The sequence below is a fragment of the Oryza brachyantha genome, chromosome 3 (assembly GCF_000231095.2).
Source record: "Oryza brachyantha chromosome 3, ObraRS2, whole genome shotgun sequence".
Classification (NCBI taxonomy): Eukaryota; Viridiplantae; Streptophyta; class Magnoliopsida; order Poales; family Poaceae; genus Oryza; species Oryza brachyantha.
This window is the reverse complement of record NC_023165.2, coordinates 28289164-28305682: the sequence shown is the minus strand read 5'-3', so window position 1 is coordinate 28305682 and position 16519 is coordinate 28289164. Positions and strand designations below refer to the sequence as shown.

The window sequence follows — 16519 nt, the reverse complement described above, 5'->3', positions numbered from 1 at the left end:
ACTCAGCCAGAGAGTGCGGTACGTAGGCCGGAATCTCTGTCACGACGCTGTCGTGGCATACCTGCACCGTAGGCTGCTTCGCCCATCTCAATCTGCCCGGAAATGAAAGGCGTCACACGTAGTAGTACACATTATGCATGCGACCGATGGCAGTCATCCACCTAGATCTAGGCGATGGACGTGTCGTCGATTGAGACGACCGGTGTTTGTTGTTATGCGCGCCAACGTGACATGCACCTCGGACTGCACTACCTGTCCGGCCCAGTTCGATTTTCTCGGCTTGATCCGGGGCTATTTGGGTACGGTCTTATCGAAATTTGTTGCTGAAAAACCTTACTATTTGTTTTACCGCGGTTTCTTAGCCGCCTTTGATTAAGTTTTACAGTCGAGGCAAACCGCACGTTATTACACATTGCCCCCACAGGCCTTACTCTGCCTTTACCAGTTCCAGAAAATTATTGGATGTGTGAGATGTCACGCGTAGCAAATTGAGTTATGATAAAGGTTGTGAAAATAACCTTAAAAAACCGTGCTATAAGCGTGTGTTGTACATGTGCGACGGGTACAAATACAGGCACATATGCTAAGTCTAATACCCTAATACTTGAACTCGGGATGTTCTTTATTTTAAAAAATAACCAGCTATATAATAATTGTTTGTAGGTATAAATTTGTATTTTCTATGGAGATGTTTGTAGGAAAAATAGAAATGGTTGTAGTTATATATTATGTGAATTATTTGCTAGTTACATAAATACAGGTGCTATCTTTATTAAAAAAAATACAGGTGCTATATGAAATATGTCATGACTGTTACAATTATAGCATATTACTTATTTCCTATTTCCTATAATTTTACACTATTTTTCTGAATCTTTTTACCCTCAATTTGCACTATGGGCGGTTTTATCCCGAAACCATGCAGTTTCTACAACAAAGTGCATGGTTATCGTAGTTTTCAAATTCATTCTTTTTCAATTTTAAATTCATCATAGTTTCGATGCGATAACTGCTCCTCCTTTGTCGGGCGAAAAAGAGGGCCTCCGGCGGTTTCGGAAACCCTGGTAGGAACAACAAGTAAGAACAGCAAAAACCTTCCCCAACAAAAATATATCCAAGAACAACAAGAACACAAACAATCTATCTGTCTTGGAGGTCAGAGAAGTCATCATCGTCGTGTCAGTTCTCTTAGTTGTCAGATGTAAAGCATAGGGAGGTCTGGCGGCGGAGGAGCACAAAGAGGCAAGGAAGCTCGGGGAGGCGCGGTCACGTAGAGATAGGGGAATCAAGGGCAAGTGCAATTTTTTTCTTCTCCTATGACTACTTTGGGTTAAGGGAAAAATAGAGTTCTAGGTTATGACTTGAGGGGTTGAGATTACTGCGTTTGTGGGCTTAAGTGGCTTTGGCATGTGGTTTTTAATTTTTTTTAGGTCCACTCATGAGACCACCGTTGAGACTCTCCTTGTATTGAGCATACTTTTACTGGTCTCATATGTTGAGACCACTGGTTGATGCTTATTTGGTTGGTCGTGCTAAATGAAGTGACGTGGCCAGTGGCTATAGCTTGCCAGAGCTAACATGAGGACCCTAATCTTACAAGGCTCCATGGAGCTCTACAAAACTCTAATGTTCAAGGTTGACTCAGGTGAGAGACCATAGTTTATGGGGAGATATAATAACCGTATGACCTGTTTCTTGAGTCCAACCAAGATTACACTGTGTTTGAAGATATGGGTGAGAGGGAGGGTTAGTTATCAGGCGTAAAAAACGTAGTAATAGATCAGTACATGATTAGTTAGTTATTAATTATTAAAAATATAAAATATATTAATATGGTCTTTTAAAACAACTTTTCTATAAATATTTTTTTGTAAAAAATACACCGTTTAGTTGTTTGGTAAGCATTCGCGCGGAAAATGGTAACTTAGCCCCCTGGCCGAACGTGGCTTAGGTTTTGTAATCTAAGACCACTGGTCGAAGCCTTTAGTGCGAGTGTGAAGCATCAGCGGTAGAGGGCGGCAGGGCAGGCACATGTCGTCCGTCTTGGCCCAAAATAAAGGAGACAGACAACGCAAAGGCGGTGGATTGGAATCATTGGATTGGATTGGACGGGATATCCCATAGAGCGCGAGACATCGACAGCGTAGTACGTTATCTCCGGCCGGGTGGGGGACGGTGGATGGGAATCGAGGAGGGATGATGCTGCAGTGCAGGGACAGGGCCGGCCGATCCGAAACTGCACGTCCTATAGGTAGGCCGGAGTAGGCTGCAAATAAAGGCAGCGCAGCAGAGGCTTCTCCATGACGCTTCCTGGGCGTATGCATGACAATGACGTTTGCCCCCCGCGCCCACGCGACCGAGAGAGAGAGATTCCACGGTCAAATCCCAGCACCACCAAAGCCGATCCGCCCCCACCGTAACCAACCGCGCATACGTGGGGCTTTTAATTTTTTGCCACTATTTACCACAACCATTTAACCTTACTCACAGCTACAGCGAGGAAAGAGTAGCAAATCTATTGCTACTCACCCTAAAAAATGACAAATAGTTAAATTTCCCCACATACGTACGTACGTAAACCCATACACATCCACCGATCGAATAAAGCTAACCTACTCTAACCCGATCGAGCGGCCGGCCCGAAAGCGAGCGATCGATCGAGCTACCGGCCTGCCGAAAAAACGCAGCAATTTCACCTCAAGTTCGCGGTGGATGGGACGCGTCCGTCGCGCGACCCTGCCGCTGATTTCAACTACAAGCTCGTGGGTCGCGCGCGGCCCCGGTGCACTCGGTGTCCCGTGAAGTCGCTGCGCGCTGTGTTGTCAAACATGTGCCGTTTATAAAAATGGTTCTCTGAGTATATAACACGTGGGTTTATCTGTGTCTATGAAATATGTGCCAGGGATAAATCTACGAAACATTACTATTAGAGACCTATTTTATCAATTTTTTTCCGCACGCTGTGCCGCAGAGGTAGGACGGGGATGGGAATCCCGCGGGGGGTAGAAACCGGTGGGCAGCAAGGGTCCGGGAGAGGCGCCCGGCCAAAACCGCAACTTCGATATGCCGGGTTAATTCCATCGATCGGTCGATCGATTTGATGGTCTTTGGTCTTGGCGACTTGTGTTGATCGATGCGTCTGCATGCGTCTGCGCCTGCGTCGATCGATCGTTGTACGTGTGTCAGTGACTGTGTGGCTGTCAGATTGAACTCGATCCGGGGCACCCATGGATGGTCGTGCGATGCAGTAGCCCGGCCGGCACCCACTGTAGCTTCGCCACTGCTACGCACGCACATATTTGCATGTACTACTGCCCTTGCATGCATGCATGCACGTCCGTCGGTATGATCGATGGGATCTGTTTGCCACGTGGGCTGATCGAGTACTGTAGGCTGGCCGATATTTAGCAACCATCAGCGCATGCAGTAATACTCTCTCTCTCTCAAAATGACACGATTTTTTTAACTCTACGTTTGACTACGATAAATATTAATTTTTATTAAAATACTTTTTATGACTAAACTACACATGTTGTCCTATTTTTTAAAACTAAATATTTTAAAAATTCTCTTGAGCACACTCTTGTCGGAAACAACAATAATTATGGGAGTGAATGGAATAAGTATTCAAATTTTGTATCACAATATAAATATTTTGGCACTGATTTATATGATTTCACTGATTTCAATTATTCTAGAGCCAATAAGGGGATTAGAAAATGATTCTAATCAATTCAAAGTTTAAAAATTAAACACTGAAATGACTAAAAGGAAATCTTTGACATCTTCTTAGTCTCTACTAAGCAACCTAAAAAATTGGCATTATTGGAAAATCTTGCTATTACAGGTGTGTTAGTCAATAACGTAAAATCCTGGCCGGCTGCTAGCTCTAGCTGACTACTCCATCTGTTGTATGTTATAAGATTTTTTAGGTTTGTCTAGATTTATCCATATATTCATATATATGTTTTATATATGTGCCTAGATTTATTAGCACATATATAAATCTAGATAAGACTAGAAAATCTTATAATATAAAACAGAGGGAATACTGTCTTGACTATACTACCAGTACTAAATTCGAATTACAGAAAACATGTCTACATAGTGGTACATGCTTGGGAGCAGTGCGTGCAATAATACCATTGTACTACGTACATGTTTGTGTACACACTTATCGAAAGGAAAACCTGGTAATGGTAAGTGTAGTATTGTGGCCGTGGCTTTACTATAACCGATCGATCTGGATTGCCATTTGCCAATGAATGATCATTAAAAAAATATGTTTGTAACCACCGATTGACCGTGCATTCGTACGTGTCAGATTGGCATGCATATATACGTACGTGTACTGTCTTCGTGTGTGTAACAGTGTTTATATATGCTAGCTATATAGGAGGAGGAGGACTAGCTAGCTGATTTTTTTTGTCCTGTCTGTTCGTTTATGTTGTGCTTATAAACTAAACTTTTAAATATTTAATTTTAAATTTAGAGTTTTATTTTTTTAACTGAAGTTATTAATTTATTTTCTAGCCTTGACTTATAGATCGCTAAGAATACATATATATGTTTTTATTCATAAATTATTTTTTTCATTTACAAGTATACCATTTCGCTTTTCCATAAAACATCCAAACAATTGCCCCTCGGTAATTATGGGAAGAAAATTATTATATGAGTGAAAGCTAGGCAGCCACATTCTGGTCCCGCGTTGAGAAGTGGCCTGCATGATTTGTTTTTTTCTTCTATCACTGATCAGTACTAGTTCATCCATTTACTAGCTACAGTACTATCTAGCTACGGATTACTACACTAGATCATCACAAAACACAGGAATCCTTGTCTACACGACTGCACCCAGCCCTAGCTATCGTGTACCACTAGGTCATTGGTTATTTTATGCAGGTATAATGTATGTCACTGTACTTTTTTTTAGTACTAAGTACTCACACTAATTAATAAACATGTTGCATGCTAATGTAGATTATCCTAGACGATACGGCCTGGATCCTAACCTTTTTCTCTGATAGTGAGAGTGGGCAGGATGTTAGTATATGGTTAAATGGGAATAACGTTGTACCTCTTCTCTCGTGCATGATCTGAGAGAATTGAAGCATGTATTCAACCCCTGTGGCGACCTAGCTAGATCTCTATTGATTTATATTAACTAATTAATCGGAGGCAATGAATTAAAATTGAGTAGCTTTACTGTAGATACATACAAGTACAAAGCCAGTGCAGTCGCATCAGATTCTTGAGCATTGGGATCTCTGCATCCATATACACGCCAAGCCGCTCTTGATTAACATATTGTTTGGAACATACATGCCTTGGCGCCTTCCCTGGCCAAAATCCATTAGTAAATACTCCTACAATGTATAGAGTTTAATTCCCAGTTGCCATCACTATATTATATATACTTACATCATATCATGGGTGGTGCAAGCCTAGAACTTGACCGTGCAATGTATGATTGTGCTCATGTGATGCAACGTGAGCCCAACAACATTATCGATCTCTCTGTCTCATACACTAGTACACTACACATGCATGAAGACATATATACTGCACAATTATAACTTGTAAACTGTACTCCATCCATTTCAAATAAAGCTATTTTTGCCGTCACATCATTTGTCTTAAAATGAAGTTATTTCTCCACATACCTCAACCAATCATAACCGTTCTTTGTTTAATTAATTTTTCTATGTATTCTCTTCTCAACCAATCACAACATTCATTTTATCATTTATATGGTAACAACTTTCTTAATCTCCATGCTAGGCTCTATAAATATTTATATTTTAGAACGTATGGGGTAGAAAAACTATTGTTTTCGCTTGAACTTTTATACCCCCAAACTCTTACAGAAGATTGATGAGACATAGATCGAGCTGGAAAAGGAGCAATGTTAACCAAAGAAATTACAGTTTGAGCGTGTATCACAGCTTAATCTATACATACTGGGAAAAAAACAAGGTCTGGTCTAGAGTTGGAGCTCCGGAGGGAGGGGCCTGGTGTATAAAGCTAAAGCTGCCATTTTTTCTGATCCCTCTCTATGCGTGTGATTTGTAGTACAGTCTGACAGGAATCTGATACCCCTGGCCTGCTGTCCTGTGCTCCACCATTTGAAGATCACCACCTCAATCATCTCTCTCTCTCTCTCTCTCTCTCACACACACACACACCCACACCCACACCCACACATACATACACTACTCTTTGACACAAACACACGTATGAAAATTTGCATGAATTTTGATGTCTGTTTCTGCCGCTTCTGAAATGAATTTGTGGAGTTCTGAAAGGCCCACATATACTAATTAAAATATAGGAGTAGTATCACAGTAGCACACACCACTGGGAAAATATATCTCTCCATCGATGGCTGGAGTAGCTACTAATGTCTAAGGCCGCATGCGATGTTGCGACGAGCAAGATGAGAAGGCCGCGACAGCAGTGTAAAGCGAGAAGAGATCGAGCGCCATTTGATTGATATCCACCAATATCGATACAGATCTGTGTCGACAAAGCACAAGAACGATCGAGAGCCCAGGAGATTAGATCTAACTGGCTGGTGTACCTGCATGCAGCTGAATGTATGGTTGTAAGTTCATGTACACTGTGTACACCCAATTGGATGTCCCGTATCATAGTACTCCCTCCGTTTCATAATGTAAGATTTTCTAGCCTTACCTAGATTTATATGGATACTAATGAATCTAGACACATATATAAATTATGAGTTTTGCTCTCATCCTTCCTTTTGTACCTCGAGGTACCAAATCGTTTCTCACCATTAGATCTAGCTAAGTAGAATGTGTACTGTTAGATCCAATGATCAGAAACGATTTGGTACCGCGAGGTACCGGTAACTCGAGGTACAAAAGGAAGGATGGGAGTAAAACTCATAAATTATATACATTCATCAATTGATAAATTTAGGCAAGACTAGAAAGTCTTATAATATGAAACAGAGGTAGTAGCTTGGAGGTGATCAGAGGGCTGAAGTGCCTGTGGTCAATACATAATAAAATCTCTTACATGCATATGTACAAAAAAATCATGCTTGATTAGTAATACAGTGACAAATCAAAGAACAGTTCGAAATTTTAATCAGTGGTAAACCTGAATAAAATTCAAAAGCGAAAAAACAATAAGCCAAGACGTACATAATTTATCACCAAAGTTTATTACTATATGCTATTTGAAGTACCCTTATTCGATTTACTGTCTCCTCATTTCTTACTCAAAATATTCCTTGGCCTATATATATAACTAACGAGCTAGTTAGTCTTGAGAGAAATTTAAGAGAAGTTCACTAGTCACCGTCTACATATAGCTTTCTTTGTATGGAGAGTAGTATATGTATCTACGGTAACTAATCGAATCGGAGAACAAGTAGACGAACATCCTTATTCCTTTCTCCACTATATATACATTAATTGTTATATCCGTTTCTAGTTGTAATGTATATATTCGATAACTAGCTAGGTATTTGTAGTATTTTGTCAATATAAGGAATCGTATTCTATTTTCTTTCTGCGCTCAACGGAGACGACTTATAGAAAATATGCGTGCCAAAATGGTGAGAAAAAATATATTGTTCTATATCAAATCATTGTAACTTTAGTGTTTTGGGCATATGATGTTGGAATTCAGTGAGAATATTTATATATAAGGATGAAAATTAAACAAAAGTGCAGTTGATTAGTTTTATGATGATTACATTGGAACTTCCTATTATGTACAGACATATTACCTCCGTTTCAATGGCTTATTTTGGGTCAGAGAAAGTAAGTACACGTAGGTTATATATTAGTGATGGTCTTGTAAATAATCTGATGAAATATCCAAACATGTAAACATATGGGGTCAAGGTGAGGTCGTAGCCTTTATTCCCTCTCCAAGAGGGGAAGAGTACTGCATAGGACTGCGCGAAAGCAGACGAAAACTTAGATTCCCTTAGACAGCGACAGGCAAACAAACCACAGGGAGAGAAGGTAAGGTGGTGTTTAGATTGAGAAAATTTTTGGGAGAAGTGTTACATCAAATGTTTGACCGGATGTCGGAAGGGGTTTTTAGACACGAATGAAAAAACGAATTTTACGGTTAGCCTAGAAACCGCGAGACGAATCTTTTGAGTCTAATTAATCCGTCATTAGCACACGTTGGTTACTGTAGCACTTATGGCTAATCATTGATTAATTAGGCTCAAAAGATTCGTCTCAAGATTTCTTTCGTAAATCTGCAATTAGTTTTTTGGTTCATCTATGTTTAATGCTTTATTTAGGTGTCCAAAGATTCGATATGATATTTTTGGAAACAAGGCCTAAACTATAGTGCTGCAATGGCAGCATTGAGCCATTGAGATTTGCTTGGAGAACATATAGTTAATTGCTGTAGTTAAGCAAGGGATAAATTACGGCACTTTTCACCGTCACTGGGCACTAGTAATTTACTCTCTCCTGTGTTTCATCCGTTTCCCGTTATAAGATTTTCTGATCTTGTCTAGATTTATATATTCGTATAAAATCTAGATAGGTATATATTTATCTAGATAAATCTAAAAAATCTATGTAAGTGATGGAGTAGTTATTGTACATACATTAGGTAGTGCATGCGCTCTCTCTACCGCCTATATAGTAGTAGCTGCATAGTTTTTATCAACTGTAAAGTAGTGTGCATCTCCTGTACCTGTAGTAATCAGCTTAGCTCCTACATAAACAGACAAACAATCTTTTGCTTTCCACATTGCATTGTCTTACGCTTTCGGAGATTAGAAAATTCAGAGCCTTAATTTGCTGCAGCGTCGATCTCCTCGACTCTACAGTATTGGTAGGCACCCGAATCACTGCCTCCTTAATTTTCTCGGCTCAGTGATTGATTGGAGTTGCTCATAGTAGCTATCAGCAATAATGTCAAGTCCACTCAGTTAATTTCATCGCGTCAGGCTCTTTCATCTGATTATGGCCTAATTAAACTAATACTTATATATGCTGATATGCATATATGGTTGGATTCAAATTAGGTCCACGTGTATGATTTAATAGCATCTAGTACGCGCTGGATAATGCTATTTAAAAGCCTTATTTGCGTGGAGAAGAATCATTTGATGTGCTCTGGATTTGCTAGATTAATTCAAAAGCCCGATCAAAATGGCCAACATGCACATAAATTGTCGGGTAAATTGAACCTTGACTGATTTCTCTAGCCTGATGGACAGTTTATGCTCATTCCTGATGCATGCATGGTTGTTAGCTGTCGGGAATTTCTGCACTCTGGTAGTGTCACAGCACAACACATATATAGTATATGCTGCTAGCTTCAGCCATACGTACATACCTCGAAACAGATAGCTATATACAGACAGAATTATCGATTATGCTTAAATTAACAGATCGATAGTACTTGGATCAAAAGAATCGAAGATGCAATGCAATCTGCTGCTGCATGCAGCTTGAGCAGGATATATAAATAGAGAGATGCACATACTTTCATCGATGTGGCGTGCAGTCAATGGCCGGCCGGTGTTGGCTTCAAACCTCTAGAAATGCAAAGTTACTGACGGCCGGCCGTTGCCCGCCATGACTGGTGACTCCCTCCTCGAGACCGCCGGCCGGCCGGAGGGAGAGAGAGCAATAGCTAAAGGCGAAAAAGATGGCAAATGGGGGGGCCAAAAGAAGCAAAAGAACAAATTCTTTGAGCACAACTAAGCAGATTGCTCGCCATTCCTGCACTGCATGCATTGCAGTCAGTAGTACTGCACTAGCTACTGGCCCCCTTCAATTGATCATTCCTCTTCATTGGGGTGCATGCACTAGATGAATAAATGTCTGTCTCTCTGCCTGCACTGTGGGGACATTGGCCATGATTACAGTGGTCAGGGAAAAAGGATTTGAATGGAGATTGGTGCTTGGAAACCTAGAAACCTGCGCCATCTCAATCTCTTTCTCATTTCACAGCGAGAGAGAGAAAGAGAGAGATGGTTAGCTAGGACCATATATGCATGGAGAACTGGGTCACTACTGCATGCATGATCACTGCTGCTGCTTATACTATGTGTGTGTGTGTGTGCGCGCGCGCCGTCAGAAGTGTGTGTAATCTCTCAAAAGAGGAGAAATGCCATGGAACTACTAGTCTAGAGCTTCCATGGATCCCTCGTGCCCCATTCTTTGCCTTGGTTAATTAGTTAAAACGAAGGAAAAGCCGCATCTGCAAACATGCATTCAGCTGGATAGCAAAATAGATGCACATGCAGCTCACTGCTACTAGGTAGTTATTCAACAACTTGCAATTACCTGCATGGATGCCATGGATGCTGTGTTTCAGTGTTTGCAAATATACATGGGTATTCGATGTTGGTCGCCCAAAACTAAGCTGTGCAATTTTGCACCTACAATTAAAGTGTACAATATGTCTACAGGAGAGTGATCATGTTTCTCAAATGTGCTCGCTAATCTGATTTTTTTGGGGAACTGTCTATATAGATGGAGTCATTGCCAATGACGACCTTATTCATTCAGAAATGATAAGTGTAATCGAACATCACTCATATGATGTGTGTGCATGTTGGAAACATCCTCCCAATACGTGAACACTAGACTATACGGAAGTGAGACATTGTACACATGCATGCATTATTGGAGGCATTATATAAGTAGCCTATAAGCATATCAGAATGCAATTCAGCTAGCTAGCTCAGAAACATGAAGATTGCATGCATCAGTGTATATATAGTATGAGGGATTTTATCAATCAAATTAACCATTAACACATTGCACCAATCTATATATATAGTAAACCTTACCTAATAACTGCATAGAAAGTTTACAACACTTAACATATTGAAATGGAGAGCAATATAGAGGAGAAATCCACCATCTTACGCGACAAGTACAAGAACAGCAGAAGCAGCAGCAGAAAGATGAGAGATAGAGAACAGCGAGAGGAAAACTCAAAAGCAAAAACTAGTTTCGCCTAGCATTTCTCTAGACAAATTTGATTTAAGCAGCTCGATCGCGAAATAAATAACATCTATGGAGATTGATCAATGCAGCCCTAATCTTGCACCTGCAACCACACAACTCCTTACTTTCTTTTGATTTTTTTTTCTCAGAGAAGCCATGACTAAAATTAAGCTTCAGGGCTGGTAGGATCTACCTCTTTTGCAGCATTGATCCATCGCCATGCATCGTGTCACGTGTCACAGTATGTTCCCCGACGACGACGAGTTGAACCCGGACAGGTCGGCCCAGCCGCCGCCTCCCGGAGCGACACCGGCGCCGCTGCCACCGCTGGCACTGCCTCCATTGCCGCCTGCACCGTTGCCGCCGCCCCAGAATTGGAGGTTGCCGGGGAGGCCCAAGAACTCCCTCGGCGAGGTGTTCATGGCCGCCGACGAAGCGTTGTTGTCTTCCATCTTGACTGATGCCAGCTGAGTGATCAGGCCCGACGAGCCGGGCACCTTGGAGCTGGCCAGCAACTGGCCCGCGAAGCCGGCGGCGTCGGCGGCGCCCTCCGCGTCGAACGGGTAAATGCCGGACATTGGCGGCTGCATGCCGTCGGTGCGGCTCAAGAAGGGGAATTGCTGTATCTGTGGGAGGCGCCACTGCTCTAGCCCGATGGCGGCAGCAGCGCCTCCGCCGCCGAGCTGGTAGTCGACGGGATCAAGCGAGCTTAATCCGGGAAACCCTAGCCTCGATGCACCGGTGCTGTAGTGATCGCCGCCGCCAAGAGGGTGGTGGTGCAACGCGGCCAAGAAGGGTAGCTGCGTCTGCGGCGGCATCATGGCCGCCGCGGCAGAACTGCTGCCACCCGTGGCGGTGGACGAGGTGGAGGACGACGTGCCGCCGGTGGCGGAGGCCGAGGCGGCCGACGACGAGGAAGACTTGGAGGACTTGGTGCGCTTGTTGCGGCGGCAGCCGCCGCCGACGGGAACGTTCCGGAGCGCGCCGCCACGCGTCCAGTAGCGGCGGCACGTCTTGCAGAAGTGGCGCGGCTGCGAGAGCGAGTAGTTGTTGAAGTAGCAGAACTTGGTGTTGGTGGACTCGCAGCGCGGGCACTTGAGCCCCGGCTCCGGCTGCGGGATCTTGGCCAGCCTCGCCCGCTCCGTCATCGACCCCGGCCGCACCGCCGAGCCGCCGGTCGGTCCGCCGCCACTGCCCGCGACGCCGCCGCTCACCGCGACGGCTGCTGCTACCATGTCAGGCCGAGGAGCCATGAGCGCGGCGTGATGCGGCGGCACCGGCGGCAGCTGGTGGTGATGCTGCTGCTGATGCTGCTGCTGGTGCGCGTCCACTCCACCTCCACCTCCTCCACCACCGCCGCCGCCGCCGCCGCCGCCGCCGCCGCCGCCGCCGCCGCCGCCGCCGCCGCCACTTGGAAGCTGACCATGGTGACCTTGCTGTTGCTGAAAGCACCACCATTAATTCCAAATCAATACACACACATGCAAAAACAAGTTAGCAAAAGGAATTAAAGGCGAGAAATCGAGATCACAAACTAAAAGACAGGTGAGACGGTATATTCAACAAGAGATTTAATTCTCAAAAGAGCGTAGGAATATTTCCTCGCCATTTCCTTTGGCTTTGCTTTTTTTTTTCATGAAGAACCCACCCATACGTTTACATATATGGCCATCATATCATCCTGGATAAAAAAGAAAAGAGAGCAAAAAAGAGTGGAAGAGAGAGATCTTGGCCGAGCAAGAAAATTTTACCTGCTGGTTCCAATTGGGTGGATCAAGATAGACGGCTGGAACCGAAGAAAAGACCATGGTATAGAATTGATTTCTTTTGATCTTTTCCTACTTGGGGCCTTCTTTTTTGGTTTTGTTTGTTCCTCTCCTCTCTCTTCTGTGTGAGATAAGGGTATATAGCTGCTTTAGGCCCAGGATCATGCAAGGATGGGGAGAAGGATCGACAAAAGGCGGCGAATAACACGCCCACTAGCAAGCTGGAAATTGCGAGCTCTAGCTAACCAAGCTAATCTGCTTGTGAGAAGAGAGGATTACTACTACTCTCGACTGCGCCGGAAGAGAAGAGAAGAGTAGAGAATAGAAGAGGAGGAGAATGAGAGGAGGAGGGAGAGAAGAAAGGAAAGAGATGGTGGTGATAGGGAATGAAAGGGAGAGGGAATAAAAGGAGGGGGGAGGGCTTGCCACCCCTTTCTTTCCTTTATTTTTTTGTGTCTTAGTGGTGTGCTTGCATTATATATATTTGGGTTGTGAAACATATGGATTGGGGAGGAGTTGGATGTGGTGAAGAGAGATGTTTCCTTAGCTCATAAGCATATGTGTGTGTGTGATGCATGGATATATATATAATGGATGTGGCATGGCTAGCCCAGCCAGCTAGCTAGTTAGGGAGAGTGAGAGATCAGAGAGGGGATGGAGTTTTATGCAGGGAGAAAGCTGATGAAAACCCTAGATTTCTAGGAGAAGGAGTTGGTGTATATATCACCTTGGCTGCTAGCTGCATGCACTGTGTATTGGAAGGCTGCTGGGTTTTGTTTGCTTGCTGTTCTAGCTTGGCTGGTTAGTTAATTATTATCAAACAGCTCTATATATATCTATCTAGGGGTTAAACAGTGGGATCAGTAGACTAGAGATAGTTAATTACAGGTTATCAAAATGATGTGAGCTACTAGCTGCTACAGGTGTCTAGGGGTGGCATTCTAGCTAGCTAGTGTATTTGCAGGGTGTTCAACTTTATGTCCATTTTGATGAAAGAGATCAATCAGTAAAGCAGGTCTTGCTAGTCCTCTTGGACTCTTGGCCAGTGGTGCAGCAGGTGGTGGTGTAGAATTCATCTTCTCCTTCTTTCCCTAAGCAAAGTTAATTATATACTATTACCAAAGTATATATATGGCTAGCAGCTGACCGCTGACGTACAGTCTCTCCTGTTGTACTATATATGAGTAGGTTATTAATAACACGTGCAGAGAGGTTGAGATGAGATGACCAAGAGATATATGAGTTCTAACATATATAGATTAGATCTGTTCTTAAATGTAAATGATTGTAGAAATGTTAAGGGTGGAGGTAGTAATTGAATTCTTTGACCTCTAATCAATATGACCATCCAAGTCTCTTCTATCTCCTGTAGCTTGACATCTCTGTGTCCTGCATGGAGTATGTAGTACTACTGGTAGTTCAGTATGCAAGTACTGGGAAACTTCAGTACATGCACAGCCTCATGGATGATATAGCCTATATATAGATGAATAGATCTATGCAAGCTTTGTCGCTTTTTCTCTCCCTCCTCCACCTTGTACAAACTAAGCAAACATGGCATTTGAATACTACTAATGATCATAAAGCTTTACACATTTGAATTGTGCAAAGATCTGAACAGATCACACAGTCCATATATATTCTTATTCTGTTCTGGTCGTCCGATAACTAAAAATTTAACTGACTTTCATGTATGGCATTAATATAAGAATGCATGGGCACAATCTTTCCTGTCAAATATTCTGCCTTCCCCACCACAACATCACATATACTAATTATTTTTCTGAAATGATGAGAGAACAAATGCAAGCTAGCTTAGGATCAGTGCTCCCTCTCGCTTATAATTAGGTTATTATTATTCTCCCTAGTTCAGATAGGCAGCTAGCTAGCGGTTAACTTAATCAAGCAGAACAGACCCCACTTCTCCTTGTCCATGACTGATTAGAGAGATTGGACAGAAGATAACAATTTTGATTATAGCGATAGGATCTAACAATAACAAGTGTACCCAGCTCATGTACCGATGAACTAGCTCATCCAGACATTCAGACATATGGGGATCGATGAGAAATCATATACAGAGACAAATTAACTAGCTAGAGTAGTAGTACATATATAGTTGTACAAGAGTGATTGCTGATCGACATGGAGGCCTCCAAAAAGATTCAGGGTAATGCGTGCCAGAATGCAGATTGGAACAGAATGTTTAGCAGCTACCAGATAGTGCTTGCTGCCCCTATATATATACACACACACACACACACTGCTAGATCTCTGTGCACTACAGCTGCTAAACTTCAACCTACATATTAATTTTACTGATCTACGGGGTCAAAACATTCCCATCATGCATGCAAAATCATCACTGACCATTCTTATTTAATCTCGATTAGCTACTAGTAATATAAACGTCATATATTTTGATCGAAGATAGTGCTAATTAAGCTGCAGCTATTTATGTGTATATATGATATTTCAGTCTAACGTTAATTTTCTTATACCGTTTATGTTCAAAATGTCTGAAAGGACATTAAGTTCAGATGGGCACAACGAAGTTCAGATGGGCGCCGTTGCTTGACTACTCAAACATCGTTTCATCATTCGACTTTGTGGCGAATGGCTTTAGCAGTTAAGATTCTGCTCCGCTTTTGCTTGCTCTGATAATTTGTAGTATCATTGTGTTAGCACCACCACCTCTACTGCTCATTTCTACTTTGGAGATTGTACGTGGCGCAGTGAAGCCTCTGCCTCAACTCTCACAGAATAATTAACCCATTTCATAAGGTTTGGATTCTCTTGGACCGAGAGAATAGCATCGATCACCAGACACTTGCAGTATTTAATTTAGAAGGAATGCTAGCTGCTAGTAGCATTGAATCATCAGTAGCAGGTAATTAACTATCTTAATTAGCTGCTGATTATCAATCCTGCTAAGTTTAGAGTCACTGAAACTGACATGTAATTGCCAATCTTAGTCGATTTTACCTGCAGTATATGACAGGAAACGATTGCCCATCCATGCAGTGACATGTGGAATTCCAGAACACACACAGCACAAGTAGTACAGCCGGATAGTCTGATCAAGTGCTCAAAACGGGGGAATTATTTTTCGTGAATCAGGCGCACGTCAGAAACCGGATTTCCAACTGCCGGTGAAAAGCGCAACCCAGAATGCCGCCGAGGAGCTAAAGTGATAGACGCTCTCGCCTCGCGCTGCTTTTGTTTCCTTTTTCTCCTTTTGCACACTGACAGCCCATCACACTGTTCTCAGCTAGCTGCAGCCTCTGCAGACCAACTGCAGTATAGCCACTGCTGCTCAACTGCTGATTGTTTGCAGATGAAATCAATACTGAGCATCTACTCCAGCTTGTAGAGAACTGGTGATATTTTTTTGCTAGGATAATGGTAGAAGATTTCATTAGCTCACCAACTGATATGATGGTCATCATTAGTATATGGGGGGTACCACGTATGTTCTAAAACATAAATATTTCTAATTTGGTTCGTATATACTACGAAGATGTTAAAATATTTCTTTTTAATCATTTGAATGATTAATTTTTAATTTCGAATTGATTAGATTATCTTTCTAAGAATCTGATCGACTCGATCTGAAATTATTGGAATGATTGAAATCATTAGATCGATGCGCAAATGCTTATATTTTGATATAAAATTTAAATTATAGAAATATTTATATTTTGAAACGAGTGAATAATAAATTTGTAACTTAGTTTGATGCTGAGAGCAGTGTAGTACATCATCCAGAGAACACCTGAGGCA

General features: G+C 42.4%; 1 protein-coding gene across 1 annotated transcript; it reads right to left on the bottom strand.

The window, feature by feature from the left end:
• Nucleotides 1-10779: 10779 nt before the first annotated feature.
• On the bottom strand, nt 10780-12307 carry LOC102713730 (dof zinc finger protein DOF5.1-like). The gene is made up of 2 exons (XM_040522663.1): nt 11164-12307; nt 10780-11073 (listed from the first exon to the last, which is right to left on the bottom strand). The coding sequence occupies exon 1, from the start codon at nt 12221-12223 to the stop codon at nt 11207-11209; it is 1017 nt and encodes a 338-aa protein (XP_040378597.1). The 5' UTR covers nt 12224-12307; the 3' UTR covers nt 10780-11073; nt 11164-11206.
• Between the last annotated feature and the right edge of the window lie 4212 nt (nt 12308-16519).

Bases quoted from the DNA above. Each gene is read 5' to 3' on its own strand.
- LOC102713730 (XM_040522663.1), bottom strand. From the start codon at position 12,223: ATGGCTCCTCGGCCTGACATGGTAGCAGCAGCCGTCGCGGTGAGCGGC.